Genomic DNA, 14,318 nt, shown 5'->3' on the forward strand with positions numbered 1-14,318 from the left:
TTGCAATTGTTAAAGAATGCGTACTGCTGAACGTGATGTACAAATTCAGTATAGTTCCTATCAAAATCCAAATAGTATTTTTTTGCAGAAATGGAAAAAAAATCCCTAAAATTTATATGAAATTTCAAGGGTCTCCAGATAGCCACAACCTTGAAAAAGAAGAACATGATTAGAGGTCTCACACTTCTCGATTTCAAGACATATTACAAAGGGATAGTAATCAAAACATTATGGTGCTTGCATAAAGGTAGACCTATGGACTAATAGAACAGAATTGAGAGTCCAGAAATAAATCTTTGCACATATACTCAAATGATCTTCTACAAAGATGCAAACACCACACACAATGGAGAAAGGATAGTCTTAAAAATTTTTTTTTCTTTAATGTTTATTTATTTTAGAGACAGAGTGCAAGTGGGGGAGGGGCAGACAGAGGGTGACACAGAATCTGAGGCAGGCTCCAGGCTCTGAGCTGTCAGCATAGAGTCCGACGTGGGGGCTTGAACTCAGGAACCATGAGATCATGACCTGAGCCAGAGCCGACGCTTTACCAACTGAGCCACTCAGGTGCCCCTGGCTAGTCTTTTTAAAACCTGGATTTGTGAAAAGTAGATATCTACATGGTAAATAGTGAATTTTGATCCTTACTTTACAACATGTATCAGAATTAACTCAAAAAGAATTAAAGACCTAAACCTAAGACACATAAGATTCCTACCTGAAAGCAGAGGAAAATCATCATGACATTGAGTTTGACAGTGATGTTTTGGATATGACACCAAAACAGGCAACAAAGATAAAAATAGACAAATGGGTCTTCCATCTCAAAATCTTTGGCTTGTCAAAGCTTTTATGTATCAAGGAATTGATTGAAAAGGCGAACTGTGAAATGAGAAAACATGTTACAAAACCATATAGTTGATAAAGGGTTAATATCCAGAATCTATAATGAAGTCCTACAACTGAACAACAAAAATCTCCAAATAACCCACTAAAAAAGTGGGCAAAAGACTTGCATAAACATTTCTCCAAAGAAGATACTCAAATTGCAAACAAACATGAAAAGATGGTCAACATTACAAATCAGCAGAGAAATGCAGATCAGAACTACAGTAGATACCACCTCATACCACATTAGGATGGCTAGTATAAACAACAAAACTGAAAACAATAAGTATTGGCTAGGGTATGGAGAAATATGTACCCATATGCACTGTTTAGTGCATATGTGGAATGCATATATGGGGATGTTTAGTGGAGATATAGAATGCTGTAGGCTCTATGGAAAGCAGTATGGTGGTTCTTTAAGAATCAAGATTAGAATTACCCAATGATTGAGCTTTCTTACTTTTGTGTACATATGCAGAAGAATTAAAAGCAGGATCTGAAAGAGATATTTTCATATTCAAGTTTATTGTAGCATCATTCACAATAGTCAAGAGGTTGAAGCAACCTAATTGTCCATGGACACATGAATAGATAAAATGTAGTATATATGTACAGTGCAATACTATTTAGTTTTAAAAAGAAGGAAATTCTGATGCATGCTACCACGTAGTCCAGCTTGAGACATGATACTAAGTGAAATAAGCAAATAAAAAGTATGCAAATAAAAAGATTACACTTATATGAGTTACAAAAAAGTCACACTTACAGAATCAGAAAGTAGAATATGGTGGTTGCCAGGGAATGGGGAGTGGTAGAAATGAGATGTTAAATATATACTGAACTTCAGTTTTACATGATGTAAAAGTTCTAGAGATTTGTTATATAACAATATGCATATAGTTAATACTACTTACTGTACTGTACACTTAAAAATGTTTAAGATGGTACATTTTATGTACTGTGTTAATAACCACAATGAAAGAAATCCAAAAAGGGGGCACCTGGGTGGCTCAGTTGGTTGAGTGTCTGACTCTTGTTTTGGGCACAGGTCATGATCTTAGGGTTGTGGGATTGAGCCCAGTGTCAGGCTCTGCATGGAGCACAGAAACTGCTTGGGATTCCCCTTCTCTCTCTCCCTTTGTCCCTCTCTCCCACTCACGCTCTTCCTCTCTCTCTCTTAAAAAAAAAAAAATCCAAAAAGACGAAGTACAGTGAAAAAAATGATAAAATATGTGCCATAGGACACTACGTTTTATACTTTTTAAATGTAAGTTAAAAAAAAATTTTTTTTGACGTTTATTTATTTTTGAGAAGAAAGAGAGCATGAGCGGGGGAGGAGAGAGAAAGAGGGAGACACAGAATCTGAAACAGGCTCCTGGCTCTGAGCTGTCAGCACAGAGCCCGACACGGGGCTCGAACTCACGGACTGTGAGATCATGACCTGAGCCGAAGTCGGATGCTTAACCGACTGAGCCACCCGGATGCCCCAAATGTAAGGTTTTAATACCGACTTGATTTTCGTTGTATCTTTAAAATGAATACAGTCCACTAAAGAAGTAATGAAACAGGGCTCTTCTTACTTGATATTGTTAGGAAAATGATTAAAGATATATTCCTTAAATTTTTGTATCTGGTGATTTGTATCTAGATTTTCTTTTTGTGGTATACTGTTTTAACTGTTTTACTCTTTATTTTTAGGGTACATTTAAATTCAAAGCGGAAAGTGATCTGTTTCTTGCTGAGCATCACAAACTTCTTTTGTATGATGGCAAACTTTCTAGTGCCATTGCATTCACGTACAATCCACGTGCTACAGATGCCCAGCTCTGCCTTGAATCATCCCCTAAGGACAACCCTTCAATTTTTGTTCATTCACCGCATGCACTCATGCTCCAGGTACTAGCTATGACATTTTTTATTTTTTATTTTTTATATATAATCTTTTAAGAATATTTTTCATGGTAAATTTTAGTGAGGTATATTAGTTAGCTTCTATTAATAAATGTGATATAAGGTATTGTTCTTGTTATGCTTTTTTTATTGTTTGGGAAAGGAAATCATTGGAATCTTTACTGTGTTTTCTGTTTTACAAGGATGTGAAAGCAGTTTTAACACATTCCATTCAAAGTGCTATGCATTCAATTGGAGGAGTACAAGTGCTGTTTCCACTTTTTGCACAGTTGGATTATAGGCAATATTTATCTGATGAGGTTGACTTGACTATATGGTGAGTGCCATTATTTTGTTCTTGAAGTGGATGTGAGGATGACTTTTATTACTGTTGAGCTGCACAATATTTTTTCTGCCTTTTAAATTTGTTGGTAGGGTTAAAAGAATGTATGTAAAGAAATTTGTGAAATTTAAAGGTTACTACAAATTCCTGTCAGTAATAGTAGTATTAGGGGCATCTGGGTGGCTCATGATTGAGCATCCACCTCTTGGTTTTGGCTTAGGTCATGATATCAGGGTGGTGGTATTGAGCCCCATGTCGGGCTCTGTGCTGATCATGGAGCCTGCTTAAGATTCTTTCCCTCTGCCCCTTTGTGCCACTTGCAGTCTCTCTTTCAAAAAAAAAAATAGTAGTAATCTAAATTCTTTATCAGTAGGAAATATGGAAGCTGTAAAAAATATAATAAACTTCTCTTAGAATAAATTTAGAAATAATGATTTAGCAAAAATGAGTACATTTTTGTCTATCATTCTAATTTAAAAAGTTACTTTAGATTATTACATGGCAGTGATTCATTATGGGGATTTAGCTTTTCATTTTAATTATTGCGTATAACTAAATTAAAACTGAAATTTATAATGATGTTATTTATTATTTACATTTGGTCTTTTTGAAAATTCTAGATTGTATGTTGGACACATTTGTCTCTTACAGTATAGAGTCTAAAAAAGGCAATGATATAAGAGGACATAATATAAAACATTGGAGGGGTGTCTAAATGAATTTTTCATGGCTGTATATTCTAGTGAGACTAGTAATTATGTTTAATGTATTATTTGAGTAAATGAGTGTTTCATTATTCATTTTTAGAATTCCCTGATTTTGTGTAATTTGATATCAATTAATCAATGTATGTATTTCACGATGTAATAATTCTCTTGAGATGTTTAGGCAACAAAATGACTTTTTTTTTAGATGAATGAGATATCAAATCAAGTATTTATTGTCTACATTAAAATAATTAAAGTTATCCTTGACATATTGCTACTTCATTAATTTTTTTATGTGTCCTGGTCTGAAACTTCTGTAACAGAGCTCAGTTATTTTTTTTTGGTTCTCCCTTTCTTTTTTAAAAATTTTTATCTTTATTGAAAAGGAAGACTTAACAAAAATTTTTTTTAATGTTTATTATTTATTTTCGAGAGAGAGAGAGAGAGAGAGAGACAGAACACAAGTGAGGGAGGGTTAGAGAGAAAGGAAGACACAGAATCTGTGAAGCAGGCTCCAGGCTCCAAGCTTTCAGCACAGAGCCCAACGCGGGGCTCAAACTCACAAACCATGAGATATGACATGAGCCAAAGTCGGACGCTTAACGGACTGAGCGAAGGCACCCCAAAATTGCTGACAGTTTTAAAAGCACTTGTGTCGAGGGAGGAGGTTGGCTTCTAGTTTGTTTGTGGGGGTATCTCAGAGGCTTTGAGAAAGAGGTAACAGGTGATCTTCACTCCATTCCATTTTGTGTATTTCTTTTTTTTTTTTAATTTTTTTTCAACGTTTATTTATTTTTGGGACAGAGAGAGACAGAGCATGAACGGGGGAGGGGCAGAGAGAGAGGGAGACGCAGAATCGGAAACAGGCTCCAGGCTCCGAGCCATCAGCCCAGAGCCTGACGCGGGGCTCGAACTCACGGACCGCGAGATCGTGACCTGGCTGAAGTCGGACGCTTAACCGACTGCGCCACCCAGGCGCCCCTCCATTTTGTGTATTTCTAAAAGTGAGGATAGGAGCATGGCCCTAGCCCCTATTCAGTTTTAAAAGTCTTCTCAACTGACTACAGAATTACAATTTTCCTTTTGGGATAATGTACAAAATTGTTGAATTAGTGTTTGAGGACTTCGGTTTGTAAATTCCAAATTTACTTTTTTTAAAAAAAAATTTTTTTTAATGTTTGTTTATTTTTGAGACAGAGAGAGACAGAGCATGAACGGGGGAGGGGCAGAGAGAGAGGGAGACACAGAATCCGAAGCAGGTTCCAGGCTCTGAGCCATCAGCCCAGAGCCCGATGCGGGGCTCGAACTCACGGACCGCGAGATCGTGACCTGAGCTGAAGTTGGACGCTTAACCGACTGAGCCACCCAGGCGCCCCCCAAATTTACTTTTTTATCTTCTTCATTAACCAGGCTAGTCTGGAGCCCTAACACATTCTAAGTATTTCTTTCCTAGTGTATTTGCTCCATGTGTCTTTTGCCTCTGGCCTCTAACTCTCTAAAATTGAATATACTTGCTAATCTAAGTTATATCTATTCTTTAAGGCCTTAATATACTTATGTTAGCCATTTTATTACTTGTTTTTAGACATTGCTAATTTTTGTTCAGTTTATATATGTTTCTCATGTTGTTTGTAAGTAATTGACTTATTAGTAGGTTGATGATAAAGTACATGAAATAAATAATTAAGTCCTAATCCTGCATTCAAATTCCAGTCCCCAAATAATTTTGGAGACAATTTTATAACTTCATTTTCCTTGAAATAGAGAACTTTTTATTAAGATAAATGAAAGCCTGCATCTATTTAATCCCCCTCCCCACCTTGTTTTTTTAAAAGAGTAAGTTTTTCAGATTGTTGCCTGTTGTTTTTGTTCCAGTTCAACTTTGCTGGCTTTTATCATGGAGTTGTTGAAGAACTCAATTGCTATGCAGGAGCAGATGCTTGCCTGCAAGGGCTTCTTGGTAATAGGATATAGTCTTGAAAAGGTAAAGTATGAGATGCATTATATATTTTGTTCTTAATTTTGAGGGCATGGATTTGGTCTCCTAAGTGGTTGAGCAATTCTTTCTGCAAGTGTGTCTCCTTGGTTACATAAAATTACCAAAATTAAAATAACCTTTTGTTGTTTTACCTTGCTTCCATTGCTTTTTTAGAGAAATGTGGCATCGAGTCTCATGGCATCTTTAACTTTTAGCAGTTTGTGGGCTAACTTTTTTCTGGTATTGAGATCCTTTAATGTACTTACTTTGCCTTGTATTGGTAGTGACCTTTGATCTATTTTTTTCTTTTCAGTCTTCCAAATCCCATGTCAACAGAGCAGTACTTGAGCTTTGTCTTGCATTTTCAAAATATCTGAGTAATCTGCAGAATGGGATGCCCCTACTCAAACAATTGTGTGATCACATTCTTCTTAACCCAGCTATATGGATTCATACTCCAGCCAAGGTAATATATTGGTTTTGTTTTACTATCTTCACTAACTTTTTGTAGTTGAGAACAGTTACAATAATGAGGTTTTCTTTTATTCTTCTATATGTTGTCATATATGATTTTAGTAGATTGCAGTTTTTGACTAAGCTTTTTTTTTCTTTTTTAGATATATTTGCAAATAAGTGTTATCTTTTCTTTCTTTTGTAAAGCAGTGTCAGTATTTTTTTTTTGAAGTTTAAATTCCAACACATTTAAAATACGATGTTATATTAGTTTCAGGTATATTGTATAGTGATTGAATAATTCCATACATCACCCAGTGCTATCTTAACAAATGCAGTCCTTAACCCCTACCACCTATTTCACACATCCCCTTACCCAGCTCCCTTTTGGTAACCATCAGTGTGTTCTCTATAGTTTAGAGTCTGTTTCTTGGTTTGTCTTTATGTTTTTTTTCCCCCTTTTACTCACTTATTTTGTTTAAATTTCACATATGAGTGAAATCATATGGTATTTGTCTTTCTCTGACTGGCTTATTTTACTTAGCATTATACTCTGTAGCTCCATTCATGTCCTTGCAAATGGCAAGATTTCATTCCTTTTTATGGATGAATAATATTTGATTATATATGTATGTACCACATCTTCTTTATTCATTCATCGGTAGACGCTTGGGCTGCTTACACATTTCGACTGTTGGAAGCAATGCTGCTATAAACATAGGGGTGCATATATTCCTTTACTTTTTAAAAAAATATTTATTTACTTAGTCTCTACACCCAATGTGGGACTAGAACTCATGATCCTGAGATGAAAAGTCACATGCTGCCTAGACTGAGCCAGCCAGGCGCCCCATGGGGTGCGTATATCCCTTTGAATTAGTGTTTTTGTATTTTTTGGAAAAATTCTCAGTAGGTTGATTACTGGATCATAGGGAAGTTCCATTTTTAATTTTTTGAGGGACCTCCATAGTGTTTTCCACAGCGGCTGCACCATTTTGCATTCCCACTAAGTGTGCAAGAGTATTTCTTTTTCTCCACATCCTTGCTGACAGTTGGTTCTTGTTGTTGATTTTAGCCATTTTGACAGTTGTGAGGTGATAACTCTTGTAGTTTTGATTTGCAATTCCCTGATGATGAGTGATGAGCGTCTGTTCATGTGTCTGTTGGCCATCTGGATGTCTTCTTTGAAGAAATGTCTGTTCGTGTCTTTTGCCCAATTTTAATTGGGTTGTTTGTTTTCTTGGTGTGTTGAGTTGTGTAAGTTCTTTATATATTTTGGATACTAACCCTTTATTGGATAGGTCATTTGCAAACATCTTCTCTCATTCAGTAGGTTGCCTTTAGTTTTGTTGATCATTTCCTTTGCTATGCAGAAAGTTTTTATTTTGATGTTGTCCCTATAGTGTAGTTTTGCTTTTATTTCCCTTGCCTCAGAAGACATAGGTAGAAAAATGTTGCTGTGGCCAGTCTCGGAGAAATTACTGCCTGTGCTCTCTTCTAGGATTTTTAAGATTTCAGGTCTCACATTAAGTCTTTAATACATTCTGAGCTTATTTTTGTGAATGGTGTAAAAAAGTGGTCCAGTTTCATTCTTTTGCATGCTGCTGTGCAGTTTTCCAAGCACCATTTGTTGAAGAGACTTTTTCCCATTGCATATTCTTACCAAGCAGTGCCAGTATTTTTAAAAAACAGCTATAATCTTTATTTTCTGTTAAATACAAATTATATTTGACTTTCATTTGCTAAATATAAATCAAAGCTGGAAAGTTCCAATGTAAATATAATATTTCCTATCAATTGTAGCTCTGTTCTATTGCAAATATGCATACATATCAATGTGTATATATGTATGTATACATATTTGTGAGTTTAATTCTTCAGAAATAGCTGAAATGTCACCATTTTTGAAGGCTTCTAATGTATACTGGTCTCATTTAATCATATTTATTCACATGAATTTAAATTATTATATACAATTATATTTGTGTATAATAATTTATTTAGCACTATAACAACAAACCAATTACTTCTAAATGAATATAAGTGAATTTGTAATAAAGTGTATAAATAAACCTTTGCTAAATCCTAATGTTGTATTAAATTGTCTTAAGAATATTGATAGTGGTAGTGTTAAGCAGAACTTGAAACAAATTTTTATTAAATTGCATAATTGTATATGCCCTATCTGAAGTTTTTGTTAGACACTGTATTATTTTAAACCTGTTAATTTCCTCTCTCCCCTTCTCCCTTTTGATCCACTTGGAATGTTTATCATTGTTTAGTTTGGAATAACAGGTACTTATTTTAGTTGTTGGAAAAAAAATCAGACTTTTTTGCTTTTATAGAGTCATAGTATCTTATTTTCAGTTGGTCTTTTCAAATGTTAAAGAGAAAAACAGCTGCTGACTGTGATTGCCATTTGGAAATAATCAAAGGAGGCAGCTGGAGGCTGTACCTTTTAATCTCTGGGTTCAAATTTGACCTCTTTCTCTTCTGTGACCTTCAATCTTATTTCTTTTCAAGATTGTTTCAGGTTACTTTTTAAACCTTTTACCGGACACTTTTTTTGTCCACTAAGCAGCATATTTGTAAGGCTTTGGATCTCTTTTGATGTGGTCAAAAAGCCTCTTATTAGATACTTAGTAATAGAGGAATATTAAAAAAAATTCATTATATCATTTTCTTAGGTTCCTGGTATTACTGCACTCTGTTTCTTACCTTTTCTTGGTTAATAATTTTCTTTAATTTCCTTTTTAGAAATTACAATGGATATGTTAATATTAAACTTTCCTTCTGTTTTAGCTGTTTGCTTTGTATATCCATAAGGGGTTAAATCTACCTTAATTTTATTATAAAGATAGTTCTAGCAAGGTTTGTTTTGTTTTCCAATGTTTGTTTGGTCTGAATGTTACACAATTAGAGGGAGGGTGGAAATTTTTAAGAAAAAGAATATGACATAATGCATACAAATGAGGTTTAGGGTTTTGCAGAGAACCTGTATGGATGAGTGAGCATAAAGTTTAAACTTCATTAGCTTCGTGGTAACTTCACCTGTGGTTACCAAAGTTGAAGGCATATATGTATGAATCAACCTTTGCTTTTGAAAAGGGTGCTTAATGGAAGGTTACTTTCATTTGTTGGGTAACTGTTTGATCACTATGGATACTGTGGTGAACAAGACAGCTCTAATTCAGTGAACAAGACAGCTCTAATTCTTGCCCTCATAGAATGTAATGGGAAAGACTGATATTAACACATATAATTTATATGGTTACTAAATTACATAATAAGTAAATGAGGAGTGTTTATTCATTGTTAGCATATGAATAATCTTGAGGTCCCCATTCTTATTCATGTCAATGTGTTATTAAAGCCTTTTTCTTTTACTACAGTATTATTCTCAATAAACTGACTTTCTTCAGTTTTTCCTATTTTTATGACTTTTTTTGCCAGAATTTTTATGTTTATAACTCTCATCAGATCATTTCTTAGCCCCCAAATGTGTAATAGCTTCCAGTTGTTTTCAGAATATAGTAGTCTCTTTTCTAGCATTAAGTCTTCGTGTCAATACTCTTTTCTAAGCTTTCTAGCTTAAAAACTCAGTTATCCTCAGTGGGTAAAACATTATGCTAAAAACATTATGCCTGAGCAGTGGTTCTCAGTCCTGGCTGATGATAGAACCTGTTGGGAGAGGTTTTATTTTTTTGTTTTGTTTTTTTTAAAAAATCAAAATCAGAATTCCATCCTACATTGTGTTTTTTAATTGGTCTGGGATAGGGCCCAGGCATCAGCATTTAAAAAAATATTTTTCAGGTATGCTAATGCACAATCAGGTTTGAAGAGCATTGTTCTAGATCTTGGGAAGCCTGTTGTATGATCTACCATTTTCCCTGTTTGAAATATCGTCTTTGGTTCTGTCTACCTATCTTAGTACTAACTTTCAAAGCCTACCTTAATACCTGTTTTATTAGTTAGGCTTTTTTGCTTATCTTATAATAATTTCTCTGGCCTCCAAATTGATAGTTTCTAATAAGTCTTTGCTACTTATTTTGTAATTAATTACACACTTCTGTTTCTTTCTTATTTTTTTTAAGGTTTTATTTTTAAGTGATCTCTATACCCAGTGCAGAGCTTGAACTTATAACTCTGAGACGAAGTGTGCTCTACCTACTGAATCATTCAGACGCCCCTTTATAAATGTGTTAATTCCAGATGCTTTTCAAAATAATTTTCTTAAGTCATCTTTATATTTCAATAGGTTTGTTTTTCACTTAAATTTATGTCTATTTTTCATTTTCTCAACTGGATTTCATCTACTGAGGGACAGTGTGTATGACATTATATTTCCATAATACATCATTATGCATAGTTGGATGTAAATATTTTCTAAATGATTTAAATAGCATCGTCAAGAATTTGAACCATGTGACAAAGTATTTTATTTTTCAGTATGAAATTTATTGTCAAATTGGTTTCCATACAACACCCAGTGCTCATCCCAACAGGTGCCCTCCTCAATGCCCATCACCCACTTTCCCCTCCTTCCTACCCCCCCCATCAACCCTCAGTTTATTCTCAGATTTTAAGAGTCTCTTTTGGTTTGCCTCCTTCCTTCTCTGTAACTTTTTTTTTTCCCTTCCTCCCCCCCCCCGCCCCCACCATGGTCTTTTGTTAAGTTTCACAGGATCCACATAAGAGTGAAAACATATGGTATCTGTCTTTCTCTGTATGACTTATTTCACTTAGCATCCACATTGCTACAAAAGGCCATATTTCATTCTTTCTCATTGCCATGTAGTATTCCATTATATATTTAAACCACAACTTCTTTATCCATTTATCAGCTGATGGACCTTTAGGCTCTTTCCATAATTTGGCTATTGTTGAAAGTGCTGCTATAAACATCGGGATACAAGTGCCCCTCTGCATCAGCACTCTTGTATCCGTTGGGTAAATTCCTAGGAGTGCTATTGCTGGGTCATAGGGTAGATCTATTTTTAATTTTTTGAGGAACCTCCACAGTGTTTTCCAGAGTGGTTGCACCAGTTTGCATTCCCACCAACAGTGCATGAGGTTTCCCGTTTCTTCACATCCTCTTCAGCATCTATAGTCTCTTGATTTGATTATTTTAGCCACTCTGACTGGTGTTATCTCAGTTTGGTTTTGATTTGCATTTCCCTGATGAGAGAGTGACGTTGAGCATCTTTTCATGTGCCTGTTGGCCATCTGGATGTCTTCTTTAGAGAAGTGTCTATTCATGTCTTCTGCCCATTTCTTCACTGGATTATTTGTTTTTCGGGTGTGGAGTTTGGTGAGTTCTTTATAGATTTTGGATACTAGCCCTTTGTCCAATATGTCTTTTGAAAATATCTTTTCCCATTCCGTCAGTTGCCTTTTAGTTTTGTTGATTGTTTCCTTTGCGGTGCATAAGTTTTATCTTGATGAAGTCCCAGTAGTTCATTTTTGCTTTTAATTCCCTTGCCTTTGGAGATGTGTCAAGTAAGAAATTGCTGCAGCTGATGGCTTATATTCAGGTCCTTCATCCATTTTGAGTTTTTTTTTTTTTGTGAATGGTGTAAGAAAATGTTGTGACAAAGTGTTAAATAGCCTCAATGACAAGTAAACTGGGCCTGTCCATTTGAATGATATTAGCTGCATGAAAATAATATTATTTTTTTGCGAGTCATTGGAATATACCATATGTATAGTATTCTACGCTATAATCATTAGGCTTCAATTTTAGGTGGTTCAGACTCTGCCACTCTTTATCCTGTGTTTCTTTTATATATTAAGAGCTTAGGAGTGCCTGGGTGGCTCAGTCGGTTGAGCATCTGACTCTTGATTTCAGCTCAGGTCATGATCCCAGGCTGCTTAAGATTCTCTTTCCCTCTTAACCCTCTCCCCCACTTGGACACTCTCTCTTTTAAAATAATAATAAGAGCTTATATTTTGAAGTTAGTAAGTTTTTATGTTTTTATTGAGATGATTTATTTGGAAATAAGACGAGTGGAACCCTTTTTATTATTTAAAATTTTTTTTGTTTTATTTTTTCTATTGGGGGGGGGAGGGGCAGAGAGATGGAGACAGAATCTGAAGCATGCTAGAGGCTCTGAGCTGTCTGCACAGAGCCTGAAGTGGGGCTCGAATTCATGAGCAGTGGAATCATGACCTGAGCTGAAGTTGGACGCTTAACCGACTGAGCCACCCAGGTGCCCCTTTAGAATCCTTTTTTTTTTTAAATGTTTATTTATTTTTGAGAGAGAGAGAGAGAGAGAGAAAGAGCATGAGCAGAGGAGGGGCAGAGAGAGGGGGACAGAATCTGAAGCAGGCTCCAGGCTCTGCACTGGCAGCATAGCACCCGATGTGGGACTCGAACTCACAGACTGTGAGATGACCTGAGCCAAAGTTGGATGCTTAACTGTGCCACCCAGGTTCCCCTTTAGAATCCTTTTCTAATTAGAGGATAAAACTCATAAACATGTTGAGAAATTATAATCTTAAGATTATATTCGTAGCAATGAGCTGTTATAACAGAATTCTGTTTTTCTAATAAATATTTCTTAAGGTAGGCTTTACATTTTCTATCCCTTTTGACTTCTACCTTTCCCCCTTTCAGGTTATTCCTACTTTTTTATTTCTTCTTTGAGTTATTCTAGCTTCTAATTTTCTGTAAAACCAAGAAAATTTCCAGTTTTTTAAAACAACTGTGCATAGTATGAAGAGTAAACTTACTATACAAATAAGTTATATATGCTTATGAGTAAGTGCTAATTAATTAGGAGTTAGTTATTTTCATGGGATAGCTGTAAAAATTTGATATATTTTGGGATGATTACTTTATAATGCTACTATGTAAAGAAGCATTTACTTGGTTTAGTTTTATAAGGAACCTGTGTGTTTACGTGTGTATATATATGCATGCGCCTGTGATTATTGTTATGTTTTAACATGGTAACTTGTTACCATCAAGATCAGCATCTTCATGGAAAAAGTATGGTCCACGCAACTAGCCTGAACATATAATGGAAATGGGTAAAATGCTGGGCTGCTTCTTTGATGTAAACTCTTCATTTTGATTCTCTAGGTTCAGTTGACACTCTATACTTACCTGTCTACGGAATTCATTGGTACAGTCAACATATATAATGCCATTCGGAGAGTTGGAACAGTGCTTCTCATCATGCATACACTGAAGTACTACTACTGGGCAGTGAATCCTCAGGATCGAAGTGGTATCACCCCAAAAGGATTAGGTATATTATCTCAGCCTACATATTTTGTCATAGATTGTTTTTCTTTGTTTTAACCAATAATATATTATTCTTGAAGTTTTTCTGAATATCATCATGGCAAAATTATATTTTAATCTTACTAATAATTTTAATAGTTTGTACTGAATTGTGATTGACAGAGGTTAATAACTCGCTACTTAAAATAAAAACTAGCTACTTTTATAGAAGAATGCTACTGCTGCTGGTATAAGTTGTTTGCAGAGTGTATATTAAGGCACTGAAAATGTGAAGAAATTTTATATTAGCATATGGTGTTGATGCAGAAGCTAATTCTCATAATGAGAATAATTAAAAACCATGTTTTTTGGGAAGTGGAGATTTCTTATGGAGGTAGGGGAGTATCTACTTCTAATAAATAATATAATGAACTTATAAAATTTCAGTAATTATTTCCCTGTATAATCAATCAGGAAATTACTGGAAAGATAATATTCATTCATCATGTCAGAAATTTATGGGAAGGATCAAAATAAAAATTTTGACAAATGGTGGATCTTTTGGTTGTAAGTACAACCTACTTTAAATTGGCTGTTGTTGTAAAAGGGTGTTGTTAATCACCTCATATAAATTGGCATTTTTAGTAAAACATGGTGCAAGGATTCAGAATATGGCTCTTGAACCCAGTTTGTCTCTCTCCCTTTCCCAGTTTTTCTTTGTTGGCTCTTTTCATGTATTCTCTCCCTTTAGCAGCCACTCCACCTTCACAACCTTAAAACTACATGTCCAGCAGAAGAGTGTCTGCCTGTATTGAACATTTCCAGCAAAAG

The 14,318-nt window shown here is 35.1% G+C and overlaps 1 protein-coding gene across 7 annotated transcripts in view; it reads left to right on the forward strand.

Moving 5' to 3' along the window:
* LRBA (LPS responsive beige-like anchor protein) overlaps positions 1–14,318 on the forward strand; it is a 785,650-nt gene that overhangs the window by 130,540 nt on the left and 640,792 nt on the right. For all 7 annotated transcript variants that reach the window (XM_045465918.1, XM_045465937.1, XM_045465946.1 and 4 more), the window contains exons 10-14: positions 2,587–2,784; positions 2,982–3,115; positions 5,704–5,812; positions 6,120–6,272; positions 13,344–13,512. In XM_045465918.1, the coding sequence (XP_045321874.1) occupies positions 2,587–2,784; positions 2,982–3,115; positions 5,704–5,812; positions 6,120–6,272; positions 13,344–13,512 (763 nt within the window). The remainder of the gene's footprint in view (positions 1–2,586; positions 2,785–2,981; positions 3,116–5,703; positions 5,813–6,119; positions 6,273–13,343; positions 13,513–14,318) is intronic.

This window comes from Leopardus geoffroyi, chromosome B1 (assembly GCF_018350155.1).
Source record: "Leopardus geoffroyi isolate Oge1 chromosome B1, O.geoffroyi_Oge1_pat1.0, whole genome shotgun sequence".
Taxonomy (NCBI): domain Eukaryota; kingdom Metazoa; phylum Chordata; class Mammalia; order Carnivora; family Felidae; genus Leopardus; species Leopardus geoffroyi.